The sequence below is a fragment of the Mobula birostris genome, chromosome 14 (assembly GCF_030028105.1).
Source record: "Mobula birostris isolate sMobBir1 chromosome 14, sMobBir1.hap1, whole genome shotgun sequence".
In the NCBI taxonomy this organism is placed as follows: Eukaryota; Metazoa; Chordata; class Chondrichthyes; order Myliobatiformes; family Myliobatidae; genus Mobula; species Mobula birostris.
The window spans coordinates 18,638,945-18,652,027 of record NC_092383.1 but is presented as its reverse complement, the minus strand read 5'-3'; the positions used below and the strand labels follow the sequence as shown (position 1 = coordinate 18,652,027).

At 41.6% G+C, this 13,083-nt stretch overlaps 1 protein-coding gene across 1 annotated transcript in view; it reads left to right on the top strand.

Annotated features, from left to right (window-relative positions):
• The window catches only part of LOC140209745 (dipeptidyl peptidase 8-like), a 58,347-nt gene that overhangs the window by 30,272 nt on the left and 14,992 nt on the right, over positions 1-13,083 (top strand). The window contains exons 8-15 of the mRNA XM_072278161.1: positions 3,441-3,502; positions 3,584-3,684; positions 4,448-4,625; positions 4,786-4,945; positions 6,648-6,727; positions 7,996-8,148; positions 9,070-9,205; positions 11,374-11,519. Coding sequence (XP_072134262.1) covers positions 3,441-3,502; positions 3,584-3,684; positions 4,448-4,625; positions 4,786-4,945; positions 6,648-6,727; positions 7,996-8,148; positions 9,070-9,205; positions 11,374-11,519 — 1,016 coding nt within the window. The remainder of the gene's footprint in view (positions 1-3,440; positions 3,503-3,583; positions 3,685-4,447; positions 4,626-4,785; positions 4,946-6,647; positions 6,728-7,995; positions 8,149-9,069; positions 9,206-11,373; positions 11,520-13,083) is intronic.

Below are 13,083 nucleotides of genomic sequence, written 5' to 3'. Positions count from 1 at the left end.
GTAAAACCAGCCTGATCCTTGCCTCCTCTCTCGGACTTTCCGGCCTTAAATTGTCTAGGCACTGGGTAATACCTCGCTCTAGGACCCAGACCCCAGAGCAGCGACACACCCAGGCCACACAGCCCGAAGCCATTCTCGATCTCACCAAATCTGCTCGGTGCTTTTAATGATCCAACCTCGCCCCCAGGTTAGGTGGATGGGCATCGAAACTCTTCCATATGGCCTCCTCTCCAAATCGTTCATTCCAACAGCGACAGCGATACCAACTCTGTCTATGACCCTATCTTGAACACGCTTTGCCTTACACCAGCACAGCTCATCCTTCCAATCAGCTTTGCCACTACTTGCTGCTTCATTGTTTGTGGTGATAGCTGACCACAATTTACTTCAGGAAAGCTGCTATTAGTAATGTTTTTAGTCGTATTTCGTGCCTTCTGAACTACCAGTAAGCTGTTGCACAGCTTCAGTGAGGCTTGGGCCTACTACTCTGGCTGCTCTGGAGAGCAGACCTAAGGACTCTGTCTGCTTCAGAATGCTGTCATTTGCATCTATTGTTTGCGTGATGTGTGTTGTTTTTTTTTTTATCTTTCTCTGCGCAGTGGTTATGGTCTTTTTTAAGATTGGGTTCTTTGTGTTTCTTGCTTTTTGGCTGCCTGTAAGCAAACAAACCTCAAGGTGTACAATTTGTACATTCTTTGATAATCAATGTACCTTGATTGATTGATATGTCCTTAATGGCGGGTAGGCTGTGCCAGTGATGCATTGGGCAGTTTTGACTACCCCTTGTCCCTTTGTAGAGCCTTCCTGTCTGCCGCAAAGCAGTTTCCCTACCAAGCAGTGATGCAGCGTGTTAGGATGCTCTCTACTGCTCATCTGTAGAACACCATGACTATAGATGTGTGAGATCAAGCTCTCTTCAGTCTTCCCGGAAAGTGGAAGCGTTGGTGAGCTTTCTTGACTGTGTAGGATGTGTTCTGGGACCATGAAAGGCTGTGTGTGATGTTCACCTCCCAGGAGTTTGAAACTGCTCACAGTTTCTACTTCTGTGCCGCCGATGTAAATGTGGGGTGGGGGATGTGAGTGGTGCGAGTTCTCCTGAAGCCGATTACCATCTCTTTTGTCTCGTTGACATTGAGGAAGAGGTTGTTTGCCTGGCACCAGGCATTGAGCTCTTCCTCCTCCTCTCTGTAGGCTGTCTTATCATTGTTGGTGATGAGTCCCACCAATGTCACATCATCGGTGAACTTGACCATGTGATTGCTTGGGTATTTGGCCGAGAAGCCACGTGTGAGCAGAGTGTACAGCAATGGGCTCAGCACGCTGCCCTGGGGATGTTGAGGATACTGGGGAGGGAGGAGCGGTTGTACATCCTGATTATCTGAGCCCTGTCCATTAGGAAGTCCAACACCCAGCTACACAGTATTTAGACTGAGGGGGAGGTGTTTGTTGACCAGGGTCTATGACTCCAGATTACCTGACTCAGATCACCAAAGTTCATTTGACTCCAGATGGGGAATAAATTATTGTTTCAGCAGTCTATATTTAAAAAATTCTTGTTTTAGAAACTTGTCCAAATTAACGTTTGTAGACATTGAATTGATATCTTTCTGCATCTGGCATCAGTTGTAGTTGGATTAAGATCAGCACAGTTTGAAGTTGTACAGAGAGCAATGGTAAGGTCTTTGCATCTTTGTTGCCTTCTAAAATTTTCTACCAAAGCAATTTCCTGGCCTTTCTCCAGGTGTATTCTCAGGTTTGGGTTTCATCTAGTGGAAGTACTGCAGACTTCAGATGTACTTCCTCTTAAGGGTTTTGTTACTATCTCCCCTACCCTACAACTAATAAGTGGCTTTCAAACTTGTCAGCAGATGAAATTCAAACACTTTCTTGGTGACTTTCCCTGAAGTCCAGATCAATAGTGCAGTAAAATATCTTGAGGCCAGTTTGTCGTCATTCTCAGATTATCCAGCAGGGAGTCATTCATGTTCCTTCTTCAGAGGACCACAAACTTGTTGGAGAGTTTGAAGGTTTGGAGGCTCAATGACCTGGAGAGCTATGTTGGCTAGAGTGTGGCCTTTATGCTTTGACTCTTGATAGGGTCACCCACGCCAAACAGGTCAAAGGGTAGAGGCTAGATCAAGAGCAGTCCACCGGTCCTCCAGGTTCAGGGGTTCAGCCCAGGACTAACAAACCAGGCTGATAAAGAGAAGATTGTTACAGAGATGTTGGAGAGGGTTCAAAGGAGGTTCACGAAAATGATTCCAGGAGTGAATGGCTTGTCATATAAAGAAAGTTTGATGGCTCTGGAATTCAGAAGAATGAGGGGTGACCTAATTGAAAGCTATTGAATGGTGAAAGGCCTTGATAAGGGTCGATGTGGAGAGAATGTTTCTTGTGGTGGGAGAGTCTAAGACCAGAGGACACAGCCTCAGAATAGAGGGGTGTCCTTTTAGAATAGAGATGAGGAGGAATTTCTTTAGCCAGAGAGTGGTGAATCTGGAATTCTTTGCCACAGGCAGCTGTGGAGGTCAAGCCTTTATGTACATTTAAGGCAGAAGTTGATTGATTCTTGATTGGTCTGGGCATAAAGGGATACGGGGAGAAGGCAGGAGATTGGGGCTGAGAGGAAAATTGGATCGTCCATGATGAGACAGCGGAGTAGACTCGATGAGCCAAGTGCCCTAATTCTGCCCCTATATCTTATGGTCTTATGATGAGGAAAACTGTGACCACCACCAGAGATGGAGGACCTTCACTGCTGCCCTAAACACCAGTGGTGTACTGGGCGGTAAGTAAGTTCTCCAGAGTAACGTGTATAACTTCACATCAAGCTTTGTATCTGGGTCTAAAATTGAGTCACTTTGTACTGTGCCCCATTTGTTCTCCAGCATGTAGGTTGAAATCTCATGTGTCACATTAATTGGCAGGCTAATTAGAGTAGGCTTGCCTTTGTCAGTACTGACTAATGCATGTGCCATTTAATTGTACTTCATTGTAAATTACATTTATGAATGAAGGTATGTCACATTTGTCAAAGCTCAGGGACAAACAAGCTCTTTCACAGATGGAATATGATAGAGATACAAGCTACACCACCATTATATTTTGTGGTAACCCAGTACATCAATATGTTCACTAACTTTTCTAGGGGATATCTGTTAATAGAGTGAACACAAATAATGTCATTCTGTGCCTCCTGTGAATACTGTGGAAATGAATCTTGGAATAAGCCTTTGAGATTTCAATTCAAGTGTTAACAAGGTTCCAGTGAAATAACTTAATTAAACTGTCTGCAATAAATGAATTAATTTCCTTTATTAACCCTTTTCTCACTTGATAATAATTAAGTATAAAAAGAAGTGTATCTGTGAACTTAATTATTATCAAACTCTCTATTTCACAGATGGCTTATGTTTTATTCATTTTTTTCAATGTTGCAGGAACTCTGAATCCAAAGATAACTTTCAAGATGTCGGAAGTAACAGTAAATGCCATTGGAAGGGTGAGTATTTATAAGTTCCACCAAATTTAAAGTGTGCAAAATTTCAACCAAAGTAACAGAGGTGTTGTTGCTTTTCTTTAGATTGCAAGTGTTGTCGACAAGGAGTTGGTCCAACCATTTGAGATTCTTTTTAAAGGAACTGAATACATTGCACGGGTTGGATGGACACGAGAAGGAAAATAGTGCGTATGTTACTGATTAGTTTATAATCATAACATAAATGAGAAAGGCAAGAAATGTACGCTTCTTAGAGTACAAATTGTCTAATTGTAGATACTGTTCAGCCACTGTAGATCTGTGAAATCCACATGACATCATATATACCCTGCTCTGAAATGTTGTATGGTCTGTCTCAATATTGAAATAGTGGCGATCCATTCAGAGGTGTATACAGTGAGGTACCAGATATTAAAAGTCTCTGTGTTAAGAAACTATATTTTTAAAAAGGCACACCTCTTCAATTACTGTTTACTTATTTGCTGTATTTTTCTAAAACCTGTTTTCTGATAATAGTAATTGTTTCATTCCTGTGTTATGTCAAACTATTTTCAGAAAGTATATATTCTGTCTTTGTGCTTCTGGAAGATCCATGTCAAAAGACAGGGTATTCATTATTTTAAAGCATTGAATACCAGGCTTTTGAATATTAATTCACTGGACTGAGTATTCATATATTGAGCATTATATAATAATTTTAAAGAGTGGGCCTACCTCAATATGATCCTAAGTTCCAACAAATATACTTTGGGATTCTGAATTTTTTTCTGTCATTAATTTTTTGTGTTAATTTTTATACAAGGATGATGGGACTGGTTAAATTCATCCCAGATAATTTTTTTTCATTACTGCCTTTCTTTCAATTGTATAAACCCTGTTTATTAAAAATCAAATCAAACTAAATATTGTCAACATATCTGAATGTGTAAAATACTGGTTTTCTCATAGCGCCTGGGCCATCCTGTTGGATCGGCCCCAAACAAGGCTCCAGATCGTTCTGATCCCCCCTGCTTTGTTTATCCCAGTGGTGGGTGATGCAGTGGAACGGCAGAAGCTTATGGAATCTGTGCCTGACAGCATAACACCATTGATCATATATGAGGAAACAACAGACATTTGGATAAACGTAGGTACCAGCCACCTCTTTAGTTCATAAACTAGCTGCTGTCATAATCAATATTGTGGTTGAGACATTAATATGGATCCGTTCACCCTTTTGAAGTGGACCTGGCTAAGCCACGGATGTACAGTGGGTTGAATATGAAGTTTTCTCCTCTTCTCTGCAGGTCCATGATATAATTCATATCTTTCCTCAAACTAAGGAGGATGAAATTCAGTTCATCTTTGCCTCTGAATGTAAAACTGGTTTTCGGCATCTCTACAAAATTACAACCGCCTTGGAGGAGTCCAAGTATAAACGGTCCAGTGGGAGTTCCCCATCTCCAGGTAGGCACTCTTTGGGAAAACAGAGCCTTGTATGTAGTTAAATCTGAAACCATGTGTAATAGCAGCTATTAGAACTCTTCTTTCTTTTTTCCCAAAACAAGACCTGGCTTTTAAGGTATTTCATTATTCACTATACATTGTAAGTTATAAAAACTGTTACCCTAATGAAGTCCTGATGAAGGGTCTCGGCCCGAAACATCGACCATCTATTCCTCCCCATAGATGCTGCCTGATATGCTGAGTTCCTGCAGCATTTTGTGTGCTACTGTTATCTTAATAATTCATGTTAATTGTTGAGTTCAAGTTTAGCATTTCAAATTCAAGAGTGAACTGAACTGAGGTATATGAAAGAGAGGAGTTTCTATTACTTTTCAACTTGGTCCTCCTTGTTTGTCTGATCTTACACATTTTTGTACTGCTGTAATTACTGAATGAAAGTCTGTGCTTCTAAAACTATTATGAATATTTCATCCTGAATGAATTAGTCCTGGAAAAGCCAATGAGCTGCTTAATATCCCATGTGTTAAAGATGCTGTATAAGTACTGACAGACTAAATTTAGTCTTTTCAGCTTAATCTTTTCTGCGGCTATTATCCTCAGTATCAGTATCAATATTGGAAAGAACCCACATGATCATGGGGTCATGGGGAGAAAGTACAGTACAAGCTCTGTACAGACTCCGTACGTACGGCAGAATTAAACCCAGGTCACTAACACTGTGATAGCGTTATGCTAACACTACACTACAGTGCTGCCTTTGACATATTGTTTTCTCTCAACATCCCTCCTGGATGACCTTAATCATATTTTAAACTCAAGAAAGTCTGCAGATGCTTGCTTTTAATCATATTTGATACTTAAATGACATTTTATAAAATTTTTTTAGCTAAATCAGTAATTTCCATTTCTGTCAGATTCCATGCTTTTCTCCAATTGTTGAATGACTGCTTTGAGTAAATAAAAAAAAGTTTTGTCCACACATTCCAGATGCAGCCAATAAATAGTTGTACTCCAATGTGTCCATTAAGTGAACATGACAATGAGAAATTAAGTGTACTTCAGTTCACCTTTTCTTAACTCCCTGATCTCAGTCCAGAATCCTTTAAGATTTTGGGATGTGTTTGAGACTGGGAATACCCTAGATATCTTCTTACCTTCTGCTGTTCAGATGAAAGTTGTGTTCTTTTGAGGCTTCTGTCCTGATGGTACTGCTCCCACATTGGTACTAATTTGAGAATTCTAGAACTTCTCCAATAATGATAAACGCACATTAACAAAATGCCCTTGTATGCTTAGCCTATCACTCCTACTGGGGCATAGGCTACGGACAGCGGCTCACCAGAATCTTCTGTCCTGGGCCAGTCTTTCAAATTGGCTCCAGGTGTCCCCTCCCAGGAATGAGATCTTTGGAGCTTCTGTTGTCATTTCTGTAGCTCTGGGTTTTTACAGGTTGGGGTTGCTAGGCCCAGGCCCAACCCTCCTCCTTTCACAACCAGGCTTGGGACCGTCCACGGTAAAGTTCTAGTTTGCTTAAACTCACAATTGTCTCTTGAGCAAATAATGCTTTCTCTGCAAAAAGGTTGTGCTTGGACCTTAAATACTAATGAAAACTGATTTAAAGAAATGTTAAGTCAGTTCTTAAAAGTTCTAATTTACTCCAATCTAACATGAGAGCTAATTAATATACATACTGTTTTCTCAGATGACTTTAAATGTCCAATCAAAGAAGAATTACCTTTGACCACTGGAGACTGGGAAGTGCTTGGGAGACATGGGTCTACGGTGTGTACATATTGTGTTAAGACAATGACAACTGTTTAGTTGTAGAGGAAGGAATGTGTTTGTTTTTTTTCACAAAAATTCCATAAGACCACTTTCATTCTGTATATGAATAATTTGTGGATTACGCAAGAGCGAATTTCTATTATCTGAATGGCTGTAAAGTTTGGGTAGGGGGTTGGTGGGGTGGGGTGTGGTGTGGTTCAGTACTATAATGTTGTTGGAAAGGGAGATATCCTTGAGAGGGCAAGAAGAGAACTTGATTGGTTAGAACTAACAAGGAAACGAGAATGTGATGGGAATCTTGAGCAGAAATTGGAGAATCGATTTTACAGGAAGTTGCAGAGAGGAGCAGGTATTGTAAAAGGGTGATGTTGGGAGATTTAATTATACTGTACAATTATTGATGGGGATAATATTACACTGAAGGATTGGATCGGGAGGAATTTCTTAGGTGTATTCAGGACACCTTTGAGGTGTTCACAGTCCAGCTAGATAAAGCCATGTTTGGATCTAGTGCTGGGGAGTGAAGTGGCCCAAGTGGACCAAATTCCTTAAGATTTAGATGAATAATTAAGAAAGGCAAGTTAAACTAAGAAGGAAGAGGTTGAACTTCTTGGAAGAAAGAGGTCTAACTTCAGTGGATGAGGCAGGGTCTCGTTAGGATAAAGTATGATGAAGCAGTTGCCTGACTGAGACTTTTGCACAGTACTGTATTTGTCAACGTGGAGCAGGGAGCAGGTTTGTAAATCTGGCGGGAGCAAAGGAGGTTGAGAGTGGCGAGGGTGGAGCACTGCGGGAGGGTTATGGGACAGTTGGCAGAGAAGGAGTGCCAGGACGGGGAGGGGGTGTGGTGCAGATGCAGACCCACCCTGCCCTGAGACACCAGGCACGGTCATCTAATTCCAAACAACTGCTTTATTGGTCATTACAGAAAGTCTCTCTAGTGCCTTCCGCTCCCTCCCCTCTCCCTTCCCAACGATGATTCCCCTCTCCCTGTCCCCCTCCCACTCTCAGTCCACAATAGAGACTCATATCAGAATCAGTTTTATCATCACTCACATATGTCATAAAATTTGTTTTTTTTGTGTAGCAGCAGTACAGTGCAGTACATAACATTACTGCAGCACAGTGCAAAAGTCTTGGGCACTGTAGCTATGCATATGTGCCTAATACTTCTGAAAAGGATTGTGGATAGCATCTTGTTTCTGTGTTAATACTTAATAACACAGTCTGGATTGACGTTTTCTCAACTCGTGCATTTTTGACAGATATGGGTGAATGAAGCATCTCGCCTGGTTTATTTTCAAGGTACTAAGGATACCCCATTGGAACACCATCTCTATGTAGTGAGCTATGAAATTCCCACAGAGGTTGTGCGACTGACACAGTTAGGCTACTCTCACAAATGTTTTGTCAGCCAGGTAAAGTTTCCATTCCTCTGCCGCAATGTTACGATCATTTATACAACTTGTCATTAGTTACTCTAACCCTTCTTACTGAGATCTTTATTTAGAAGACTTGTTAAGTAAAGTTATACAAATACAGTAACTGTAAAATAGTATATATCATATACTTGTTGAAGCCCTCTGTTGGTCAGGATAAACCATGGACTTTGTGCCCTAGCTGTCTACATGATACGCAGGCCAGGGTGTGTTGCCTGGCCTGTCCAGGTAGCAGGCTCTCCCTCTCCACACAGCTGATGAATCTGTCGGAAAGCCAGAGGCCAATACAAGTTAGCACCAGTGGCATCACAGAAATTGCTAGTCAGCATTAAACTCAGCATGGGATTACCTGAGGGACTCCAGCTCCAGATTTTTCCTCAGGGTTTACTCCCGAAGCCTCCCCCTTCCACAAGAGGATATAGCCACAAGGTAGCGGATGTTTCAGATCTGAGCTTTCCTTCTGCTAGATGAGCTGTCATCCACGGCTGATGAGCCCCATCTGCCTGAAGTGACTGATTTTAAGGTGCCAATAACCTGCCTTTGCCCCTTCTCCTGTCAGTAGAAATAGATCTGCTGGGCTTAGTAGCTAAGCCACACGTGAAGGCTGAGAGCTGGACTTGGTTGTCAGAGGCTATTTGAGACACACTCCATTTGGAGAATTTAATAGGTAGTGGGAGCTCGTCCCCATTACCACCCCCGGCTATAACAACTTTAAGGAACCGTTATTATATAATTCATAATAATATAAAATAAATATACTATATTATGTATCTATTTATACATAATATAGATTGTTGGTATCGGGGACAGACACTTCAACTGCTGCATTGGATTAAATGTGCCTATTTATACTTTACACAGCAATAGAGTTATAATTCTTTCTTTCCTATTTGCTTATAGAATTTTGATATGTTTGTCACCAAGTTCAGCAATCAGGACCACCCGCATTGCGTACACATCTTCCGTTTATCTGGATCAGAAGAAGCCTCTCTTTGCAAACGGAGGGAGTTCTGGGTCACAATGTTGGAGTCGCCAGGTATTTTTGCTGCTGTTAATAAAACCGAATGCAGCACGTCTGGCTCTTGTTGTTCCAGTGAAGCTGCATGTTTTGTCCAAGCGGCTTTGTCAGAACTTAAAACCAAGAGGGTTGCAGGGAGATGGAGATCAGAGCAGTCACGAATATAAAGGGCATTCATTGACAGCTAGCTTGGCAAAAAGAGGAGGAAGTAAAGCATATTCTCAATGTTCAAGGATTAAAAAGAATGCAAGAAGGTTGGGAATGATGGTTTTTGTGCACAAATCCTTTAGGTTGGTTGGAAGAGTTGACAGCACAGTTAATAAAGCATAAAGACAGAAAATACTCTGTCAACAGGTTCTTCAGCTTTTGTTGAGGATGTACAAGGTATTTAATAGAACATGAGTGATCATACTTGTGTATAGGTTATAGAAGGTGATGATGTTATTTTTCTGAGAATAAAGGTTGGACTTCTTTTTAATGTGAAATGTTCAAATAGTGCATGTTTCCAGAGGCTGAAGGTTGAGTAGAAATAGCACCAACTTCCCATTATAGCACGTGTTTTTTAGAAATTTTCAGTGCATTAGAGGTATGGGAACCTAAACAGAGTGCAAACGACAGAAGGTTGTACTAAGCCTACACAGGATCTCGGTCCAAAATGTGGACTGTTCACACTTTTTCATTGACGCTGCTGAGTTCCTCCAGCATCTTCTGTGTGTTGCTTTGGATTTCCAGCATCTACGCAGATTTTCTCGTGGTTGTTGGCCTACGCAAACTGTTGTCTGCAGCTGGAATTGGGACACCAAATATAGCCAGTGAGGATGGGGCCTTTGGAGAGGGTACGGAGGGCATACGGTAGAATAATACCAAATATGAGTGATCACAGTTGTGTGTGTAGGCCAGAGAAGGTGGTCTTTCTTTTTTTAACATAAAGATTTGAGAAATCTTTAATTGTAAAAGCTTCCAGATGCTAAAGAGGGAGTAGAATTGGCATCAATTTGAGTTCCAATCTCCAGTGTTACATAACCTTTGTTAAGCACAAAACAATGTAGTTTTGTAAAGAAGCAAGCTGAAGAGGGACATATCCCAACAACTTTAGAAGGGGCTAGACCACCAACTTTTACGAGCCCCATCAGCATCAACTGTCCCAAAAGATGGAGTGCAGAACCTTGATGGCTTTGGGCTTGGACTTACTTAAGCTTAGAAGAATGGGGGGGGATCTTACTGAAACCTATCAAATATTGAAAGGTTTAGATAGCATGTTACTTGAAGTGGGAGAGTCTAGGAACAGAGGGCACAGCCTCAGAGTAGAAGGACATCCCCTTCGAACAGAGATGAGGAGGAATTTCTTTAGCCAAACGGCAGTGAACCTTTGGAATTCATTGCCACAGACAGTTATGGTGGCCAAGTCATTGAGTATATTTAAAGCAGAGTTGGTAGGTTCTTAATTATTTACTCAATTATTGAGATACAGCATGCGGTAGGCCCTTCCAGCCTTTTGAACTGTGCCACCAAGCAATCCCCCAATTTAATCCTAGCTTAATCACAGGACAATTTACAATGACTGATTAAACTACCAACCGGTATGTCTTTGGACTGTGGGAGGAAATTGGAGCTCTCAGAGGAAACATACGTGGTCACGGGGAGAACGTACAAATCCTTACAGACAGCGGCAGGAAATGAACCCGGGTTGCTGGATAGTAAGGGCATAAAAGGTTACAGGGAGAAGGCAGGAGAGTGGGGTTGAGAGGGAGTGATAATAAATCAGATGTGATGGAATACTGGAGTAGACTGAATGGGCTTAATATCCTACTTCTGCTCCCATGTCTTATGGTCTTATTCCAATGGAATTAAGGACCTCATCATTGGTTCAATCATGGGGGAGAAAACAAGAGATTGTAACATTGGATATTGAAACATTTTGATTGTTATAGTCAACTCTATGCTTCAAGGACAATTGGATAAACAATTGGAAAAAGCGAAAGCAGGGTTATAAAGAATGGCTTTAGGAGTTGGTTAAACTGGACTTTGAAAGAGGATTGCACTTGCTGAATGGCTCCATCTGTAATGTTCTGAGATTCATTAGATTAACCTGGTTCTCGATAGTGCGAAAATAAGTAGAGTGGCTCTTGAAATGAGGGCCGGTACAATTCTTAGTTTTGCCTGAAACTTTATTGGATGCATTTCAGGTTGTCTTCAAGGATACATTCCCCCAGAGATGTTCAGCTTTCACAGCAAGTCTGGCTACATATTGCATGGAATGATGTTCAAGCCCCACAATCTACAGCCTAGAAAAAAATATCCCGCTCTCCTTTACACATATGGTGGCCCACAGGTAGGAATATTCCCATCTACTTTTCAGAAACCTCAGTTATGTTATTTTCACTAATTTTTGAACTATAAAGATAGACCTGAAGGTGAATCCGGTCCGAAGTTGGAGGCCTGGTGTGTGTGAGTCTGAGAATCTAGGAGTAAGGACTAGAAGTGGCCTATTCTTGGGCTGAAGTCCTGCCTATATATATATGTATATGTGGGTGGGATTGGAAAGGGACTTGTTTTGCTGTTCTGTTGTTGTTGCTTGTGTTGTTCTGCGGAACATTGTGGGCGTGTCATGTGAGCATCAGAATGAGTGGCGACACTTGCGGACTGTCCCCAGCCCATCCTTCGGTGTGCTGGTTGTTACCACAGACAACGTATTTCACTGTATGTTTCAACATAGCATGTAACAGATAAGCTTGAACCTGAATCTGAGGCATGACCTGCTACCCTGAGACAAAATAATTTCAATGAACTTCAGTGTTCAGCAGGGTCGAGCCATTGATCTGGTCCTCAATTTATGTGATATGCCTAGGCCAGCACCCTACCTACTGGGATCGTTGACGCTGACGGACCCAGCATGATGTTTGTGGAAGTTGGTGAGCTAGTCCATTCCCCTCTGAGGTGGTTGGGGTATGTCCCTCTCCAATAGTTTTCAATAGTTTGGTCAAATTATTTTTCTTTCTCATGTACAAGACTACTTCTGTGACTGTCACTTTATTTATTTATTGAGATACAGTGCGGAATCGGCCCTTCCAGTGCTTCAGGCCGTGCTGCCCAGCCATCCCCCAGTTTAACCCTGGCCTAATCACGAGACAATTTACAAAGCCCAACTAACCTCCTCCCACCAGTAGGTCTTTGGACTGTGGGAGGAAACCTATACCGTCACGGTGAGAACATACAAACGGCTTTTATTTTCTTTTATTTATTCTGATACAGTCTTTTACTTGACCGGAACAGAAACACACTCCACTGTGTGTAGGAGCTCATTCTCCATAAAGGATATTTGGATATCTTTTGTTATTTTCCTTTCAATGGCTGTATATTATTTTTTCCATTCACACCCAAAAGACTATCTGTTTAGCTGTTCAGAAGTTGGCTTCTGGATGGGGAAGGGAGGAGTGGGTGCTTCTCACTCAGAATGAAGTTGATGAAGAGGTTGCTCGTCCAGCGAAGAGAAGAATGTGAGCAATTTTTAGATTATGAGGACACTCAGTCCTCATTTATTGTCATTTAGAAATGCATGCATTAAGAAATGATACAATGTTCCTCCAGAATGATATCACAGAAACACAGGACAGACCAAGACTAAACTGACAAAAACCACATAACTATAACATATAGTTACAACTGTGACGCCAAGCAAAGCTATCGGACGATTGATGCTAATGAGAGAGATAAGAAAGACAATGGAGAAACATTCAAAATGCTAATAAGAGAGAAGAGAGGGATTAACGGAAAAGAAACACAATTCAGAACATTGACGGACCGGTTGCTTTGAACCTGAACTGTTTGAAGTTTGATGGACAGCTGATACCCCAGCAGGGGAATTAAAAAGAGCAGGTTTGCTAAGGCACGCGACA